The sequence below is a fragment of the Hydra viridissima genome, unplaced genomic scaffold (assembly GCF_058129835.1).
Source record: "Hydra viridissima isolate aposymbiotic clone 2 unplaced genomic scaffold, HvirCarnegie_v1 scaffold_10, whole genome shotgun sequence".
Lineage (NCBI taxonomy): Eukaryota > Metazoa > Cnidaria > Hydrozoa > Anthoathecata > Hydridae > Hydra > Hydra viridissima.
Window position 1 is genome coordinate 11,835,001 of NW_028324309.1, and position 21,174 is coordinate 11,856,174.

The 21,174-nt window shown below is 31.5% G+C and overlaps 2 protein-coding genes across 2 annotated transcripts in view; one reads left to right on the plus strand and one right to left on the minus strand.

The window, feature by feature from the left end:
* LOC145180877 (adenylate kinase isoenzyme 5-like) overlaps positions 1 to 6,329 on the minus strand; it is a 15,289-nt gene extending 8,960 nt beyond the window's left edge. Inside the window, exons 1-13 of the mRNA XM_090099704.1 lie at positions 6,197 to 6,329; positions 5,487 to 5,856; positions 5,155 to 5,318; positions 4,940 to 5,053; positions 4,658 to 4,843; positions 4,464 to 4,572; positions 4,197 to 4,360; positions 3,998 to 4,111; positions 1,614 to 1,799; positions 1,429 to 1,498; positions 1,133 to 1,300; positions 857 to 1,020; positions 650 to 760 (exon numbers count right to left, since the gene is read on the minus strand). Of these exons, the coding sequence (XP_089955830.1) occupies positions 650 to 760; positions 857 to 1,020; positions 1,133 to 1,300; positions 1,429 to 1,498; positions 1,614 to 1,799; positions 3,998 to 4,111; positions 4,197 to 4,360; positions 4,464 to 4,572; positions 4,658 to 4,843; positions 4,940 to 5,053; positions 5,155 to 5,318; positions 5,487 to 5,856; positions 6,197 to 6,283 (2,007 nt within the window). The 5' untranslated portion in view covers positions 6,284 to 6,329. The remainder of the gene's footprint in view (positions 1 to 649; positions 761 to 856; positions 1,021 to 1,132; positions 1,301 to 1,428; positions 1,499 to 1,613; positions 1,800 to 3,997; positions 4,112 to 4,196; positions 4,361 to 4,463; positions 4,573 to 4,657; positions 4,844 to 4,939; positions 5,054 to 5,154; positions 5,319 to 5,486; positions 5,857 to 6,196) is intronic.
* Positions 6,330 to 15,489: 9,160 nt separating this feature from the next.
* Positions 15,490 to 16,362, plus strand: LOC149883135 (uncharacterized). The gene has a single exon (XM_090101018.1). It carries the CDS (start codon positions 15,490 to 15,492, stop codon positions 16,360 to 16,362), a length of 873 nt encoding a protein of 290 aa, XP_089957144.1.
* The last annotated feature ends 4,812 nt before the right edge of the window (positions 16,363 to 21,174 follow it).

Here is a 21,174-nt window from a genome sequence, read left to right on the forward strand (position 1 = left end):
ATATGGAATTTTAACAAACAACTCAGTTAAAAATGCTATTAAGTGCAATTTAAAAGCATGTCTTTTATTGAAAACTGCTTGAAAATAAAAAAGGAAAAAAAACCCTATTAAACATAAATTCTATGTGCCAAAAAAAAGGAATATATCGTGGTCTAACCTACCAAAGTCCTATTCTTTAAGAAAGTCCTAATTTAAGAAATGACAAATTTTGTATATATAAAAGAAACATTTGCCGAAAATAACTTAGTTGTTTAAACTAAATATCTAGTTAAATAAAATAACTAAATTTTTTTCTCTAAATGTTTATTTTATGCATACAAAATTTGTCATTTCTTAAATTTGGACTTTTTTAAAGCATAGGACTTTGTTAGGTCACACCACGGTAACTTTGCTACAAAATAAATCATTTGGGAAAAAACTCCAAAAACTCTGCTTAAAAAAGAAATCTCAGTAATGTATAAACTTAAAAAACTGAAAATTTATTTAAATGATTCAAATGTGATCAGATATGTGCAACATTATTCATGTGTATGTAACTATAATCAGATGCATTCAATTAAACAGTCACAGCGGAAAAGATTTTAAGTCTGAATAATATTTAAGTCTAACAAATTATTTAAGACAATACAAAAAACAAGAAAATAAAAACCTCTTCTTCAAACTGAATGGCTTGTTGAACCTCCCTTGGAAATCCACTAATCAAAATAGAGTTTCCATTGGTTCTCAGCATTGCTTCTCCAAGTAGGTCAATAAGTACAGCCTTTAAATTTACAAATACTCATTAAAAAAAGGTTTATCAAAAACAAAAACAGCAAAATTTTGCAATAAAAAAATATGTTGAATCCTAACCATTCACCTGAGAAACAAGTTCTTTTGCTTTCATTACTTCATTCAGCATGATACCTCTGCTGCTCCCTGACATTACTTCATTTCTTAACAGTTCTCCAACAGGAATGTGAGAGTATCCAAATTTTTGTGCAATTTTTTCACAGAGTTTTTTTTTTCCACTTCCAGGCCCACCTAAATTTTATCTATAGTAAGATTTCTTTTAAAACAATTATTGACTCTTTAATTAACAAACAGGCAAATCAAATGGTCAAACATAAAATATTAAGAAAGATAAAATTCTTACCAATGACACATATAACAATTTTGTCTTTAAACTCTCCTTTGAAGAGATGGCTCCTCTGAGAAGTACCTTCTATAATCTGTTCATTTGAGGGCACCAGAACTTCTTCTTCCACAACATTTTGAAATTTTTGAGAATGAGACAACTTAGTATTGAAGATAGCAGGTGTTCCTGGAAAAATACACTGTATTAAATGAAAATATACTGTATTATATGATTAACATGACACTGTCATGAACTTTTTCTAGGTTATAACAGTAAAAAAAGATCTCTAAATGGAAAAAAATAAGTAGTTTTACCTTCCAACAAACTTGATACAAAGCGACATGACTCAATAAAAACTTCCTCAATAGATTTAGTGGAGTCAATCTATAATTATAATTTTAAATTTAATGAAAGTTTTTTTAACAAATATAAATCTATATATGTATACAATAATTATTATTTACTCAAATTTACTATCAAAAATAAGGAAATTATTTACAATTTGGACTTTTTCTTTAAACTCTACCAACAATGGGGTTGTCTTTGTATGAAATAATTGTAAACGTTTTTTTACTGACTCTGCATTATCAACAACTTTACCCTTCTGCTGTCCTCGAGAAAAAACTCTTTCCGTCAATATTTCATCATTGCAGTCATAATATAAAATAAGAGAGCTTGGACACACCTAATATTGAAAGATAAACTATATCAGTACAATAGTATTCAAGTCATGTGCATATAAAATAATATATACAACTTTTGGTTTTAAGCTTATATTTCTTGTTGCTTTTGTATTTTTCCATGATGAGAGATATTGCATACTAATATATCTGAACTTTAAAGTAGTTAACTGGTGTTGATGTTAAAGTTTCACTTTATGCTCAGGATTTGTAAGTGACAGCTGTTTAGTATACAAAATTTTCAAAAAAACATTCCTGATTTAATGGACAGATTATTTTATTGATGTAATTTACAAGTTTTTTTTTATTGATAACCATGCTGCTGTACAAAATTTAGAAGTTATGAGAAGTGGTGATGCACTTTTTTTTACTGTTTTTTAAATTTCATGACAATCTGGGAAACTCTAAAAAATGTTTTCCTATATTAGCAACAACAATTGTATAGAAAATAAAAATTAACCAGGATTGGCATTCAAAAAAACAATCCACTAAAAAATAAAATAAAAAACCACCAAAAAATGGGTTTCTTTTAGTTATTCATAGTTCTTTTACTACAAAAATCAATTATTTTTTTTGTACTTAAACTTTAAACGCTATCTTTTGGCTGGTATTAACTAATAACATTTTATAAAAATGAGGACACTTGGCAATTAAATCAGTCTCTCTCTTTTAATGCTTTAACTTTTATAAAAAAGTTCAAAATAAAAGTGAAATACATTGTGCTTTCATAACAAATGAGTTGTATTTTTCATAACAAATGAGTTGTATTTTAATTTGCCAATCTTTCCAAGATATCATCTTTTTCTTATGGGATAACTGAAAACACATTAAGATTTTAATTTTAGTATTATGCATATTTACTGTTGAGTCCATTTCATACAAAACTTACTATAACTTTTGTACAGTTGCAACTTATATATTTATTGATTTGTTTATTTATGCATTTAACATTTTAATTTTCAAAATGTTTACCTACTCATCAGAGTTTTAAAGAGTTTTATAGATAATTAACCACTTCATCTTTTAGCCCACCCAATTCATGATGTTTGTCCAGACAAATCCAAATTTTGAGAATCAGCTCTTAATGGGGAATGAAGCGGTCAGATATTCTAAAAACTCATAGAGTTTATATAAATTCTCACTCATAAAGGAGAATTTTTCCAAACTCTATGAATTTTGAGCTAAATTCTCCTTTATGATTGAAGATGACTGAGATGAGCTAACTTCTCCTTTATGACTGATCACCACTGAGATGTAGAAAGGCAAAGGAACATTTTCTGATCCTTAAGAGTTAGATTATACAGTAAGTTAATGAATTTTGAGTCTCCACTAGCCACTCTTTAGCTGCTGTTCCACCAGATACTCCTCAGCTGAGCTCTCATGTACTAGATCCATTGACACCTTCCTTTCATCAAGATAATAGTGATCTTTTACTTAAGCCAAGAAGTGAAAAAGTTACATAGATAAAAAAAAACCTCTTTTTAGTTACATCATAGTTGTGGGCAAATCACAATTCTTCATCAATAGTACCAGATGTGAACAGCAAAGAGTATGATAAGATTTCTCTTGCATTTTTTCAAGGGCAGTAAATGTCTTTATTTATAAAAAAACAAAAAACACTGACTTCTTTATATAATCCAAAGTTATTGATTAGCTTCCCAATGTTCGGGGAGACTTTTTTATGTTATCTCAGAATAAATGTTGTAGAAAAAAAATAGATAGCAAATATCTATACTTTTATCAACATACTTACTACAATAATGGCAGACATAAATATGGCATACTTCTCTATAATTATGCTTAAAGTTTTAGGAGATTTTAAGATGAATTTATATTCTACATTGTTATAAGCAAAAACATGTTGCAAAAGTTATTACTTACATTAATGTTGTATACAAATACATTTTTTTCACTTTAATGTAAAAAAATAGTATAGTATTTCTCATTTCATAAAGTAATTAGATATGCTTACTTTATCAGGTAAACCTACTGGTATAAAAATTTGTTATAAGTTAAAGAAATGCCTATGAAAGGTAAAAAATATTATGGTAATAATAGAATTATGTACATACAGGCTGCTTATTAAATATCACACATATATTTATTTATATATTTAAATTCAAATTTCTTTTTGCTTTATGACTTTTAATGATGCTTTATAAGTATTGTTACTATTAATAGTTGTTATATTTAGAAGACATACTTCAATTTCAAACTGTAAGCCTTGAGCATATTCACGAGGAAAACCATCAATCAAGAACCCATTTACTTGTTGCGCTTTTCTTATCGATTCTTTTAATAGGTTAATTGTGATTTCCTAAAAATTATAATTGTAACAACAATAATTATGATAAAAAAAACACAGCTGACAAAAGTCAAAACTTATAGTGGTAAAAATTTACCTGAGGAACTAGCTGGCCTTCTTTCATAATATTTTTTATCATTACACCAACATCTGTTTCTTTTTCAGCTTCCATTCTTAAGAGGTTGCCAACTGAAAAGTGAGCCAGATTAAATCTTTTTGAGAGCAGGGAGCATTGGGTTTTTTTTCCACTACCTGGACCACCTAACAACAAAAATATTATACTTTTTCTTAACTCATTAGATTTCATACACATTTTTTTAAATCAATAATCATTTTCAAAAGGAAAAAAACAAAAACAGTTTACCTAAAACAAAGATAACAGGTTTTTTAACTTCAAACTTGTTAAATATTCTGTAATCAACTGCTTTGCATGAATTGGTAAAAACCTCTTCAATGGTACTATCTGCACAAATCTATGAAAAAGTTATTTTATTAATTTAATTTTTAATTAAAAACAATAATTAAACATAAAATGACATTATATGAAAGCCTCTGCACCTTTTCTACAATATCTTCATAGTGCTTAATAACAGGTTCAGTTTTGTCATGAAATAGCGATAACCTTTTTTTAATTGTGGTTTCATTATCATCTAATCGACCACTTGTTGCCCCACGAGATAACAACCTTTCAACAAGAATATTGTCTTTGCAATCAAAGTAAAGAACCATTTTAGCCAAACAGACCTGTCAAATATAAAGTTTCATTTAGAAAATGATAGTAAAAAGATGAGGAAATTTATTTCAATAAAAATTTTCTCAATTTTAAAAAGTCCTGGTTACCATCCTTTCAAACTTATTGCCTTGCTGTATTTCTCTTGGAAATCCATCAATTAGATAACCTGAGCATTTTGAATTCTCAACCATAGCTTCCTTTAGCAAACATATAGTTACATCCTAAAGCAAAAATGTATTAAAAAACTATAAATTAAAACCCTAAATTCAATTTAAATCATTACTATAATTTATAATTAGATAATTTTAACAATAAGCAATACTTCTGGTACAAGTTGCCCTTCATTCATTATAGCATTAATTTTCTGTCCGATATAACTGCCTTTCTCAACTTCTTTCCGAAGTAAATCACCAGCAGATAAATGCTTAAAATCATATTTTTCAGACAACTTTGCACATTGGGTACCTTTTCCACTACCTGGTCCACCTAAATTTGAATAAATACATAGAGATATATATAGCTGAAAAAGATTAAAAAGTAAAAAAAGTAAAAAAACTTAATTCCATAAAAACAATTACAATAAGACATCACTCAATTGTAATAAGTAATCAAAGCATAAAATATAAAACTGTAAAAAAAAAAAAAATCAAATACCCAAAACAAATATCACTGGTTTTTCTATGATTCCAGAAACATCAATTTGACGACTGGTATATTCCGAATACCAAAGATCAGAAGAATTTTCTTCAAAACTTAGTTTATGCTTAATAACTAAACTTTGCTTCTTTTGCTGAGAAGTAATTGGAGGCAGAGGACTTTCTACTTTTTTAAGGGGGGTATTACCAATAGTAACTGGTAAAGTAGATTCAGATCTGACTTCAGTATTTCTTTTAACAATTGGGGGAAGAGGTTCACAAAAGGAATGCCATTTTATAAAGGGATCATCCTTAGCCTTCACAAGACACTCAGTAAGAAACTTTATATGATCAGGTGGTTTTTTGTACATCAAAGCAGTCATCATGCTCTATGAATAAAATTAATTAGTAAATAATTACATCAGGAGATTAAAAGTACCATTTTACTGTAAAATTTTAAACTTGAAAAATCATTTCAAAAACTTTCTAATACAACTTAAAATCTTTAAATAAATATTACTTGTTTTTCAATTATCTAAAAAAAAATATGAATTTAAAAGTATAAGAAAAGGAAATTTACTTTGTTAATAAGTAAACTACCCAAAACTTATGAAATTTCAGGAAATATATTAATAGCACTTTACATCTATCAAATGTATCATAACTCTTTTTAGCAACTTCTTTTTTAAATCATCAAAATTAGCTTTAAAAAAGTAAATAGAAAAGAACCTCAAAAAGCTGTGGTATTTTTTTGTTGTCCATATATGCTCTCACTTCCTCTATACCACCAATATTTTTTTGTTTATCAGAACTCATTCCAATATTGCTTTAACAAATAATATCAATGTATATACTAAGAACATTATTATTATTATTATTATTATTATTATTATTATTATTATTATTATTATTATTATTATTATTATTATTATTATTATTATTATTATTATTATTATTATTATTATTATTATTATTATTGTTGTTGTTACTATTATTATTATTATTATTATTACTATTATCATTATTATTACTATTGCTTTATATAATCATACGTTGTAAATTAGTACATATAATTAGAATTTTTATAGTACATAAACTTACATGAATGCATATATGCAAGTATATATGCATATGAATGTCCATATATACATATATATATATATATATATATATATATATATATATATATATATATATATATATATATATATATATATATATATATATATATATATATATATATGCATACATACATGCACACATACATGCATACATACATACATACATACATACATACATACATACATACATACATACATACATACATACATACATACATACATACATACATACATACATACATACATACATACATACATACATACATACATACATACATACATACATACATACATACATACATACATACATACATACATACATGTGTGTCTAAACATATGTATACATATATATCTACATATCTATACACATACATAAGATATTAATTATAAAAATTCGAAAAAGTATGATAAAATAAAAGAATAGGAATAAGCAGTTCTTTATCAAATTTTTAAAGAGTTTTATATTTGAAGAGCCTTTTTAACAAATCTATCATTTATAAACATCTCCATGCTAACAATCAATTATGATTTTCTTTGACTTGACTTGAATCTTTATGGTATAAATGATACCATAGAAACTATGTAAATATATATTTTTATTCGTTGTCTCTATCCAGTCGTGCCGCAATTAGCATGAAGAAGAAAAAAAAAGTTTAGGTTATATGCGGCGGAGAGGGGTAAAGGATGAGTGATGATTGTGAAGGATGCTGTGTATTTTTCCTAGACATCGAGCCATGTAATTTATCTGAAAACATTTTAATTTTCTCAAAAAAAGAGTTAGCATTAGTATACCCTAACACGCAGCAGTCGAGTTCGCTCGATCCCAAAAAGTATTTCAACATGCAAAATGTATTTTTGTATTATGTATGTATTTTTGCGTGGGCATTGGTTCTAAATTATGTAAGAACTCCCTAACTTTGATGAAATATATAACAAATACATAATTAAAACAATAAAAATCCCTGCACGCACGTGACTGTGAGGTGAAGCAAGGTGTTACCGTGGCTTACAACTTAACACGGCCGGATTTGTTTCCTTGAAGGCAAAAAATTAGTTGGCCGAAAAAATTTGTCCGAAAATGTTAAATAAGATTTCAAAATTTGCAAATAAACAAATTTAACAATATTTAGATATAAATTACATATTTTATTTAAATGTTAAGTATAATTTGTTTCGCAATACCGAAAAAGTGTTGCGTTGCAAGTTGCAGAAGAAGTTGTAAGCGAAAGATTGAAGAATGCATCAATCATTTTGAAGATAAATATTTGAAAAGAAGTAAACGTTTAATATTGAGCTGTTTCAAAAATTCTACACCAACAATTATTATCAAACAAAACATCTCATCAAAGCCACCTCTAATTCAATCAAGCTCAGCTTTACGTAAGCCCCCGACAATTCGTAAATATAACCATTATCTATCCGAAAATCATTTAACTAAAACAGAAATCTCAATTTACCAATTTCCAAATGATCCTCAGGAGAGAAAGAGATGGATTTCTTTGCTAGAGATAACTCGATATATTTGGAGTTGTAAATAATTACTTTATAGAGATACGCACATAAAAGGATTTTTTTTTGTATAATGGATTCATATTTTTTTAGCCACTTTCATTGTTATGTTTAGCAACCTGTTTTATTTCGGTTTATATTTTTAATCTTTTAAGTATTTTAATTACAGGATTGGGTTATATTTTTTATTATCTATATTTTATATCTTTTACTATTTTTTATCATTGTGGCAAAAATACCGCAAAAAAGATGTGTCATGACTACTACAATTTGCGGGTTCTGGCTCATGGGCATTTTTGCGCATGCTCATGGGCATTTTTTGCGCATGCTCATGGGTATTTTTGCGCATGCTCATGGGCATTTTTGCGCATGCTCATGGGTATTTTTTGCGCATGCTCATGGGTATTTTTTGCGCATGCTCATGGGTATTTTTGCGTATTTCCATTTTTGTGGATTTTCATAATGAGATGACATAATGAAAAAAAGGTTATGAATGACTTAATTTATTCTTTGTAGTTCAAGTATGGAAAAAGATGTTTATATTTTTCTCTTCGCGTTTCTCTAATTCTTTGTGCATGTTGTTTTTGTGTTGATCATCGTATTTTTCTATTCTACAGTAAACGATAGTGACGTATATATTGTGAAGATGTAAATTTTATATATCTGAAAATATATAAAATAGTTTTTAATGTGAATCTAAGAGTTCAGACGGGGCAGGTTTTTTAATTATATATTTATAATGTCTTGCTAGCATTTGTTTTTGATAATTTAAATTTTGTTCTTTTTCTTCAATTCTCATTATGCGCATCTGATCATATTTCCACGACTCTATTTTACCTTTTTTTAGTTCATTTAATTTTTCTATTTCTTTTAACAATTTTTTATACCGTAGATATGCTTTAAACTCTATACAAACTGCTTTGGAATCTTTATCAAGATGAATACGTTTTCTGATATATTGATCATAATTTTCGGAGCTGTATGTATGGTAGCTGTTTGATCTTTTATCAAAATATTTAAAGGAGTATGTCATTTTTTATAGCAAGAAAAAATTTATTTATATCATTTTAAAAAGTTTTTTTTCTTTGTACAATTTACAAGAGTTTATTCATAGAATAGCACCTAAAAAGGGAATGCTATTAAAGGGTGAGTTTGGTCCGAGAAGCAAACCAGCTCCGATAGATTCATATCCTCTTCCGCTTTTAACGTAAACTCCGTCTTTGAATGATCCTCCTTTAGGCCAGGGTGTTAAAAATAATCCGTTTCCTCTGTGCGTTCCCATTTTCATTCCATTTCCATTCTTTTTCAAATAAACGATACCTCTTCCTGCAATTTTATCAACCATAGCAGAACCTGCAGAAGATCCTACGCCTGCTAACAATCCGGTGGCAAGAGCTGGAACTACTCTTGTTGCAAGTGTACTACCCAACATACCTAATAAAGGTAGAAGAGCTCCAATAAATCCTCCTTTCACATTTGCGTTATGCTCCAATTGGGTTTTGCTCATTTTAATGGTGACTCCAACTCCTCGATGGAGAGCATCCAAAAGTTTTCGATGTTGATTTTGTGTTACAAGTAAAACGTCGTTTCCATTAAAATCATCTTTTGAAATACGGATGCTCACAGGTTTACCTGCTATCATTGATTTTTTTATTTTTTCAATCTGTCCCTGAGACACATTTAATTTAACACTAACATATTTGCTCATTTTTAAATGTGAGAAAAAATATTTATTTCACTTCTCGAATGAGATAACGGATTGTAATGTCCTCTCCACGAAAATCAACCAAATTTCCATTTTGATCAACAACGCGAGTGATCATTGTAGAAATTTCTGGAACCTTAACAGGGAGGAAAGTCAAATGAGTGGGTCTTTCGATGATTTTAAAACCAGGACCAACAGCTGGATAAAAAGAGTAGATGCAATTGAGTGGGGTTCCGTTGACGTAAGCAGACCCGATGACGTTGTTGAGGATTCTGATCGTGTTGATGCTTGAAATTCTAACAATATCGTCAGACTCGTATGTTGAATTGGAGTCCAATTGTCTTTTTGTAAATCCTAAAAGTGGGGCGATGCTGTTATCCACGTTCAAATCCATCAAATAATTCATTCCAAGTGTGATGCTTGATTTTAAAGTGTTTAAATTGGCTTCTATTTTTATGTTATCGGGAGAGTAGCTGATTTTATTTGCTGTGACGTAGCTGGAGCTTTGAGACGCATAATTTTTTATTGTGTTTGAGACAGTCTTTTGTAAATAATTGTTGATGTCTTTGATGTCGTAGCTACCGTCTGGAATGACGACGTTTTCCCAATGAACTCCATTGTTCATGCTATACCGGAAAGAATTGTTTTTGCTGATGATGTTTGGAAAGCTGTTGTACGTCTCAAGCCCAAAAAAAGCCATTTCATAAGTTTTTCCTTTGTCAAAAACGATTTTGTCTAAAAATTCTGTTATGATTACGTTGGAATTTCCATCCACGTCGATGATTATGCTTGACATTTTTTATTATGTAACATTTTTTAAATGGCTTCTTTTGGAAAATAAAAAGTGTCAAATCCGCTTCGATATTTTCCATTGTCTTTTTTTGACGACAAATCAATCACCGCAAATCCGTGAGGTTCAGACCAGCAATGATTGCAAAAGGCTTTAAAATCTTCTATTTTCATATCGGTAGATACATGATCTCGATAAATGCGACCAACGTTTTGTAAGTCTTGAGGAAACAAGCAAATAAAGTTAGAATTTTCTCTGATCGTTTGTCTTGGGAGCATGAAATAATTTTGAGCGAGGTAAAAGCAGTCGACGTTAGAGTGTCTTCCTTGGAGGTAATATTTTTCACATTTGTTTTGTTTGGTCAATTGCAAATCGTCAAAGATCATTAAATTGTTTTTGGATGAATCAAGATCTTCAGGATTAGGCACATCGTCAGCCGTTTCAAAAAATTCACACTCCATATCCTCGGTTTCGGAAAAGTTTTTTGAAAGATCTTTGATAACACATTCAGGATCTAGTTTCAATTTTTCAATTTCGGTTTGTACCTTGAACAAGTCGAGAATTATTTTTTTTGGTAATTTTTTTTCGAACGAACTTTTTAGTATTTTGTACTCGGGTTGGAAAAGAGATTTTCCAAAAACTTGCAAATGGTTATAATCCAACCATCCAGGCCTGAGCAATAAATTGAGAAGCAACGTTGTTTTTCCACATCCGGATTTCCCAACGATGATTCCTCGAATGCTTCTCGGTAAAAGCTTGTTGTTGTTTCTTTTGATTTTTCCAATATTCCATGACAAATCAGACACTTCCATTTTTAGTTTAAAAATATTTTTTTTTAAATAAAATGTATTGTGTTAAATGCAAAAGGAAAACAGAAACGAATCATTTGAGAAACGAAATCACAAAAAACAACAGGCATATGGTTAAAGGGGCTTGTAACGTTTGCGGAACGACCAAATGTAAGTTTGTTTCTTCACATGCACTCAAAGGATCATCTTCGCATACGACAAAAGGAGGAGACTTGGTGGAAACGATTAACAATTTTTCAAAAAAAATAAAGCTTCCATGGGCAAAATTTCCAGGAGAAATGCACATTCCAGGAATGAATTTTGCAGGACCTGGCACAAACTTGGACAAAAGACTCACATCCACAGACATGTATCAAGAGTGGAGCAAACCGGTAGATCGAGTGGACAATGCAGCATACCATCACGATTTAGCTTATAAATATTTAAACGACGTTCAAAGCAGAAATTTGGCAGATCAAATGATGCTTGAAGAAATGAACTCCATTCCAAACCCAACTCAAAAAGAGATAAACGAAAGAAAACTGATCACTCCCATCATCAAAGCAAAAGCTAAATTCGGATTAGGTCTAAAAAATCAAAGATTTTCCATGGATTCGCAAGCGAATCTAAAAAAAAAGCACCGGAGAACCTGAAATGGACGGATCAGCTTGCAAACGAGCTTCATAAACCAGTCATTCATCATTTTAAAAGAAGAAAAGTGTTTGTGAACGACATGGATGAAATATGGGCTGCAGATTTGGTTGACATGCAATCGTTTTCAAAATTCAACAACGGGGTAAAATATTTGCTCATGGTGATCGACGTGTTTTCAAAGTATGGATGGATTGTTCCGTTAAAGAGTAAAACTGGAGTTGATGTAGCTAACGCTCTAAGCAAAATATTTGAGGAGAGAAGGTGTACAAAGATGTGGGTGGATAAAGGTAAAGAGTTTTATAACAAGCATGTACAAGCTCTAGGCGTGCAATTATACTCCACTGAAAACGAGGAAAAAAGTTCTGTTGTCGAGCGATGGAATAGAACGATGAAAGAGAGAATGTTTAAATATTTTTCATCCAACAATACCAATAAATACATTGACGTATTAGATGAAATGGTTGATAACTACAACCACACAAAACACTCTTCCATTAAAATGACACCAGTGGAAGCCAGGGATAAAAAGAATAAATATAGGGTTTGGATGAACCTGAATGGAAAGACGCAAACAGAAAGAGCAGAACCAAAATTTTCAATGGGAGACAAAGTGAGGATCGTAAAAAAGAAGTCTCATTTTGAAAAGGGGTATACACCGAGATGGACTGAAGAGGTTTTTACCGTGTCAAAAGTTCAGCATACGAATCCAACCACGTATAAAATCGCTGATGCTAACGGTGAAGAAATTAAAGGTACGTTTTATGAACAAGAAATGCAAAAGACCAATCAAGACATATTTAGAATTGAAAAAGTCATTCGAAAGCAAAAGAACAGATCTTTAGTCAAATGGAAAGGATATCCAGATTCATTCAACTCGTGGGTGGATAATGAAGAATTGATACGTTTGCAAAAATAGTCGTTTTGTATGGCAAGAAAAAAATTTTTGATTTTGAGTTAAATAAAATCTTGTATATAGAAAAGAAATGAATGCGATGATTGAATTAATAAATGTGTCTGAAATTGCTATGTATAAGCGCATGAGAGATAATGATTTGCATATGTTCATGTCTAGGTATCAATTGTTGTTGAATGAATTACGTTGTAGTATGTATGAAGCAGAGAATTTAGATGATATGAATGATATCCTTAAAAAGATGAATTATTTAGAAGTAAAATTGGTTGATGATTATTTAGAAGTAAAAGATGAATATCGTTGGAATAGAGAAAATATGAAATTGAGAACAACCAAGAATAACTTGAAGTTTTGCTGTCGTAAAATGAGTGAAATAATTCAAATGATGATAAAGTTAATTCCTTAGTCAAAAGGTTAGGATAATAAAGAAGTGAAAAAATTTTTATTTTGAGTTAAATAAAAATCTTGTATATAGAAAAGAAATGAATTTTATTACAATTGGAAATTTTGATGAGAGCAAATTATCAGTTGGAGAAATTTACGCAGCGACAAAACCAGTAGTCTATCAAAAAGTACCAGTAAAATATTCTTATCCAAGTGGAGATGGTCCTCTTGTATTACGAACACCTATATTATTTTCGTATGGTGTGTGTGAGAATAAAGATCCGACAACACAAAAATTGACTGGGTATTCCATGTCCTTTGTTTGCTTTGATGCTAAAAAGGGTAAAACTGAAGAAGAAGCAAATTTTATTAGTACAATGGAAAAGATTACTTTGTTTATTAGAGGTGAAGTAGATAAATTGTCAGCCAAACTTAAAAAAGGAGGAAGAAAAAAGCAAATTAATTCAGACGAATTGAGTATTTTAAAATATAAGCCTGATCATCCTGAAGCAGCGCCAGTGTTTTATGCTAAAATGTATATTACTAAAAGATCTAAAAATTTCCATGAATCCGCAAGCGAATTTAAAAATGAAGACGAAATATTCATTACTTCTACATTTCATAGAAGGAAAACAGCTCTTGATATAAAAAATGGAGTCAAAGGAGAACGTAGTAATAAAAATTTGGTCAACTCTTCTGGATATGATTTTATCAACCAACGATGTTACGCTATTGGAGGACTTAGAATTGAGGGGGTGTATATTGGTCCTTCGATTGTGTCTATTCAAGTTAAACTGGTCGAGGCAGTCATCGTGAAAAATGCATCTTTGTCTCATAGCATCATGATGTGTGAAGACTTGGATTTAGAGGTAAAAGAATTAGACGAGGAAATGTAAAAGCACAAAAAACTGAAAATAAAACGACTTAAAACATTTTATTTTCATATTAAAAAATGCATGCCCCACACAAGTTGCTTAAAAACAGCGCCTCAGTAGAGATTCACAATTTTAATTTCCAACTGAGTCATTTAGAGGATAGAATCAAAGAGTTGGAACGAAAAAATACGAAAAACATTATTGTAACAAAGAAAAAGTTGGATTATCCCACCTATTTCAACACCAACAGACAGCACGAGATTTTTGCTCAACAAGACATTAAATTTCTTCCTGTATCTCACAAGCAGATATCGTTGTCTGTAGGTTTACAATTAGAAAAAGGAATTGCTGTCGTCACTTTGATGGATAAAATAAGCAACCAATTGAATTATTTCAAAAACGATGCTATTTTTTCCGAGTCTGTGGATGACATAGTTATGACCATACACAATTATAACAACCAGGAAGTCACCGTTAAAAAAGGTGAAAAGCTTTGTAAAATAAACTACATCGATTCGAATTAAAAAAAATGTGTCTTTGTTAAAAAGATGGAGATAATCAAAAACACTGAAAAAATTTATCCAGTTCTTCCAACGGCACCATCAGATGGAGGGCATTTATATCGACTTCAAAAAATCAGTGAGATCCAAAAAGAAATAGAGGATGAAAAAGTGAAACGAATGGCTTTGAGTAAAAAATACCATCGAGCGGCAAAAATAATTCGTTTCACCGACGACGGATTGCAAACGGTATGCATTGGTTTAGGGGTTACAGGGATTGCACTTTTATCAACCGTTGTTGCTACTCCAGTTTCGATTGCGTGTGAAGGGGTTGCTGTTGTATTGGGAGCTTTATCCATTTTCGGAAATCATCAGAACAAAAAAATGATGATAAAGGCTGAAAAGCATGAAAAATTGAAAGTTCTTTCCGAGTCAAAATTGAATACGATTAGTGACCACATTTCAAAATCTCTTATGGATGGATTTGTGAGTGATTCCGAGTACGAACTCATTCTCAGCGAGCTTCAAAAATTCAAAGTCATGAGTGAAGAAATCCGAACCAAGACAAAAAGCGTCATTGACGAATTGACTAAAGAGTCGTTGATCCAAAAAGGAAGAGAAGACGCGATAAAAGCATTCAACAACCTGTTTAAAAAATCATCATAATTTTCCATGGATCCGCACGCGGATTTAAGAAAAATTAAAGAATCAAAAAGAAATCGTAAACGTAATCGTAAACGCAATCGAGTTTTTGTTTTAAGTTTTTTTCTACGTATTCTAAAAATGTCTTTTTTTAGAATACAAGATCCTGAAAAGCGAGATGAGATTTTGAGAGAATATAAAACTAATAGAGAAAAGCTTTACAATGAGAGTCTCAACACCAGCATTTCAGATGCAAATTATCAGACTGATTTGAGCAAGTTTTTTAAACCTCTGATTGAGAGCAATGAAAATATAAAAAACGAACTAAAAAGCATCACATACAGAGAGGTTGAAAACACTCCACTTGCTTTGACTTATCCAGAAAGCAAGCCGTCTTTTGAAAGTCTAAAAAGTGATAAAACTTTTGGAAAAATGAATGTTGGAGATATTGCAAAGAAATATTTATACACTTACGCTGCCAAAAAAAATTCATCAGACAGAGTGTTTGGAATTCACACAAAAGAACACGGAAAAATGTTTATTGGAGACAAAGAAATTTTTATCGACAATAACGACGTTACTATTGATGGAGAAAAGTACGAGGGGACGTCAGGTCTTTGGGAGTTGATCACAAGATCCAAGCCTGATAAAACAAAGGTGTCAGACGAGGACATGAAAAATTATGAAGATATACTTATTAACACTCATGCAATGGAGAAAGAAGGGAGGTCAACCGTGCCAAAATCTTCGAGAGGTGAAAAGTGGGGAACGATTGTTTCAGAAATTTGGAAAAAAAATTACACAAAAAAGAGTGGAAAAAAAGGTCGAGGAGTGATCTTTCTTCCGAGTGATCTGAATGTGCTTGCGCAAAGACTTAACTTGAGCATCGCCGCAGTACATTCTGGAAATATAGCATCGAGAAACGAAGCCGTTGCCATTTGTGATGAGCTTTTGAGACAGGGGGAAATAAACAAAGAAGAATACAGAGCGATTCAAAAATACATCGAGTCGTGAGAACGGATTCACTTGTGAATTTCCATGAATCCAAAGGATTTAAAAAAATATTTTCTCATTTTAAAAAATGCTCATTGTGAACAACAGAAGATATTTTAAAAAGAACGTTGTTGGAGGTGGAGGAATCATGGACGCGATTAAAAATTTTTTGAGGAGAATGGCAGCTTCAAACGCTTCACGATCGTCTCTTCATTTATTGAGAAAAGCAGCCGCAAGCGAAATTGGAAGAGAAGCAATCACAGCCGCCAAATCAGCTGGAAAAGAATTAGCCTCTTCAGCTATATCCACTGCTAAAGACGTTGCCATCGACAAAGGAAAAAAAGCGCTTGAAAAAGTTTACGCCAAGACAGGAACAGTGAATCCAAACCAAATACTAACCACGAATGTAAACGAAGAGGTAAAGACTGATCATTGGATTAATCCAATGGAAGAGCTGTATAAAAAAATGCTTGGTTCTTCCATTCAAGTGAAAAAGAAAATGACGAAAAAGAACGCGGCTAGAATCCAAGATCTCGTTAAAATGGGGAGCGGGCTTTTGATTGCTTGATTTTTTTAAACCCTTCATGTCCATGGAAAAATCTTTGATTTTTTTAAACCCTTCATGTCCATGGAAAAATCTTTGATTTTTTTAAACCCTTCATGTCCATGGAAAAATCTTTGATTTTTTTAACAAATCAAAAATGACATAAATTTTTTTTTCTCATTTTAAAAATGATAAACACCGATAGATTAAGAGTTGATGAAATGCCAGAGTATGACACTGGAATTGAAAAAATCAACTTTTTCGAGTACCACCCAACAGTCCTCGATTTAAATTCTTCAGGATCGATCAATTTTGAAATTGATTGTCAATCTGTGCATACAGTTCCGTCTGAGGCTTACATACTTGTTGAAGGGGTTCTCAAAAAAGCGGATGGAACAGCATACACAGCAGCAGACAACATTGCTCTGGTAAACAACGCCATCATGTATTTGTTTAGCTATGTCACCTATGATTTAGAAGGGCAACAAGTGGAAAAGGTCATGTATCCAGGTCAAGGAACAACCATGCTCGGATTGTTGAAATACCCTTTTAGTTTTCAGCTTGCAGATGGATTGAAGCAAATGTGGTATAAAGACACTTCAACCGTCACCGGAAATTCAGGATTTGTTATGAGACGAGACCACTTGTTTGCAGACACGACATCCATTGGCGCATTTTCGTTCAAGATACCATTAAAACACATTTTTGGTTTTTGCGAAACTTACGACAAAGTTGTTTATGGATTCAGACACGTCATTAAATTTGCAAAAAAAGATTACGACGACGCCATTTACAGAGCTGAGACTGTTGCCGCAGGAATGATCGACCTTAAAAAATTCAGACTTTTTATGCCTAGAATAGAGTTGGATGTTTCGAATAAATCAGAATTCTTGAAATTAATGGCAAGTAAAATTAAAATCCCAGTAGCTTATAAGTCAAACAGAGTCGAAAGACAGGTCGTTCCTGCTGGTCTTACAGAATTTACTTGGACTCTTGGAAGAATCGTAGACAAAAGCGTTCCGAGATATATCGTGTTTGGGCTTCAAACAAACAAGAATTCCAGTCAAATTTTAAATCCAGCCATTTTCAACCATTGTGATGTCAGCAATTTTTTCGTAACCGTCAATGGAATAAAATATCCATATTACGATTACGATTTGAATTTTGGAGAAAAGAGAATTACCATGGCTCATTCTGACGCGTTCTCTTTTGACGATAAATATTACGGTACAAACGAACTTGTTTGTCAATCTGGTTTGACTCTGCTTGAATATAAAAATTTGTATCCGTTGTTTTTTGTAGACATTAGCAAGCAAAAAGAAAGAGTTGTTTCTGAAACGGCAGAATTGGTGCTCAACCTCAAATTTCGAACAGCAGTACCAGAAAACACCGTTATTTTTGCAGTGATCATTTCAGACAGATTGATCACTTTCGAATCCAACGGAACCAGCATGAACGTTGTTTATTAGGTTTAAAAGACCGTCATGAGATTCTTAACAAAAATGATTTAAATAAATTTTTTTCTTTTTAAAACTAAAACATGAGATATACAAAAAATTATCTGAAAAATTTGCTTATGGAAAATGGAATCACATTAACCTCAAACAAATTGTTACCTTTGATGATGATTGCGATTGATAATAATCTAATAAGTAAAGATTCGCTTTTGAAAGGTGTAAAAGAACACAGAGCAGTGGGTCGACCAAAAAAAGAAATAAAAATGAAAAATGAGAAAACGGAAAAAAAACCGATCGATCCAAAATACGAGAGGCTTGCTTCAATTCGAAATAAACCTGTGTCTGTGAAAACAACCAATATGGAAACCGGGGAAGTGATTGAATACAAATCCCTTTACAAAGCAATGAAAAAGACAGGACATGGATGGAGATATTTAGAACGTCGAAATGGAAAAGTGGAAGATGGAATAAAGATTGAAATTTTAAATTCGGAAAAGCTAGAAAGAAAAAGTCAGTGAGAATTTCCATGAATCCGCGTGCGGATTTAAAAAATTTTTTCAATTCTTTTTCAGAGAATTGAAAAGAAATAAAAAAATATTAGAAAAATGATTTTGAGTTAAATAAATTTCTTGATATATTAAAAATGGAAAACAAAACGTTGAAAGAATTGCGAGAAATCGCTAAAGATCAAAAAATAAGAGGGTATTCTAAAATGAGAAAAGGTGAGCTTATAATGACTTTGCAACCTTCAAGACCTGTGGTAAAACCTCCTATTGCTCCGAAACCAGCAATCATTCCACCGAGACCTGTGGTAAAGCCTCCTATTGCTCCTAAACCAATTCATTTGCAAAAACACATCCTTGATGAACCGGTTTCAGATTTAACACCTGTCATAAGACCAAAACCAGTCATTCCACCGAGACCTTCATTTATTCCAAGTCTGAAGGCAGCTGCAAAAAGTGTAGCGTCGTATGTTAAAACTAAGTTTAATGATATTAAAGAATGGATAGAACCCTACGTTCCTGAAATAGTCAAGGAGAAGGTAAGAGAATCAGTGGAACAAATCGATAAAAAGATACAGTCTATCAAATCACTTGTATTAAAAACAGTGTATAAAAAGCCCTTGCCAAAGCCTTATAAAATAAAATTCAAGTTGACTGAAAACGCGTTGGGTAGTACTGCTAGGTTATATTCTTACGAGCCTTCTTCTCAATATCAAGACATTGCATCCTTTTTTAATTTGGTAAGAGAGTCTGCCATTCAAACCATGGAAGGAGAAAGGAATACAAAAGTAAGAATTATTTTAACATGCAAAATGAAATCTGTAAGCATGATGACTGGTGAAGAAGTGACTCGTGAAGCAAGCTTTTCATCCAGCTCGGAAATTATTCTAGCAGCTACAGATGTAAGAGAGTTAATGAGCGAAATGGAAGAAAAAGTCTTGGAAAATAGTGTCAAATACAATGCTTTAGGTTCTAATAGCATCCTATCTAAGATTTTAAGAATGGATATAAACTTTATCGAATACACACCTCTCAGCGGTGGATCCCACATTGAGCTGACTGACGATCTAAAAGACAAAAAGGCAATCATCAACATGAAAAACAACGACAATCAATGCTTTAAATGGTCAGTTACCAGAGCGCTGAATCTGAAAAATAAAAACAACGAAAGAATTGATGAAGACTTGATTGAAAAGTCGAAAAAGCTGAATTGGGATGGGATGGAGTTTCCTGTGAATTACCATAATATTAGCAAGTTTGAAAAAAATAATCCAGACATTAGTATCAACGTTTTTGAGTATGAAAATGAAAAACCCAACCCTTTGAAAATATCTGACTTTCTCGATCGAAAGCATAATGTTGATTTGCTGTATATTAAAAACAAAGACACAGAACATTACTGTCTCATTAATAGTTTCAGTCGATTTGCAGGCTCCTCAGCAACAAAAGGTAAAAGAAAACAACATTTTTGTAGAAGGTGTCTTCAATGTTATGATCAAGAAGAAAAGCTTCAAAATCATCGAGAAGATTGTTATAAAAACGCGCCAATGAGAATTGAACTTCCTAGAAAGGGTTCAACTCTACAGTTTAAAGGCATCGGAAAGTCAATGAGGGTTCCATTTATCGTATATGCTGACTTTGAAAGCTTTATCAAGCCGATAGACTCGTGCGTTCCCAACTCAAACCAGTCTTACACAAAAAAGTTTCAAAGACACATTCCAAATTCCTTTTCCTATTACATCAAATGTTTTGATGAAACCGTTTTAGAGCACGATCCAGTCATTTCCGTATCGTCAAACGAGAACCAAGACGTGGCTCAATTTTTTGTTGAAAATTTGGAAAGCGCAATAAAAGAACTTTTTGGAAAAATCGAGAAAAAAAAGATGGTTTTTACAAAAGAGGACAAAAATAATTTCAAATCCGCAACAGTTTGTCACATTTGCAATAAAAAACTCAAAGACGACAAAGTACGCGATCACTGTCATTTTACTGGAAAATATCTTGGAGCGGCTCACGACGAATGCAATAAAAAATTTCAACTTCCAAAATTCATTCCTGTTGTCTTTCATAATTTGTCTGGTTACGACACTCATTTGTTCATCAAGAAATTAGGTGGAAAGATCACCTGTATACCCAACAATGAAGAAAAATATATCAGCTTCTCGAAAAAAATCAAAGTGGGAGAGTACATTGGGAAAGATGGAAAACCAAAAAACAAAAAAATTGAATTGAGGTTCATCGACAGCTTTAAATTCCTTTCCTCCAGTTTGGATACTTTGTCTAAAAATTTAAAGCCAGAGCAGTTTAAAAGCCTTTCATTACATTTTGA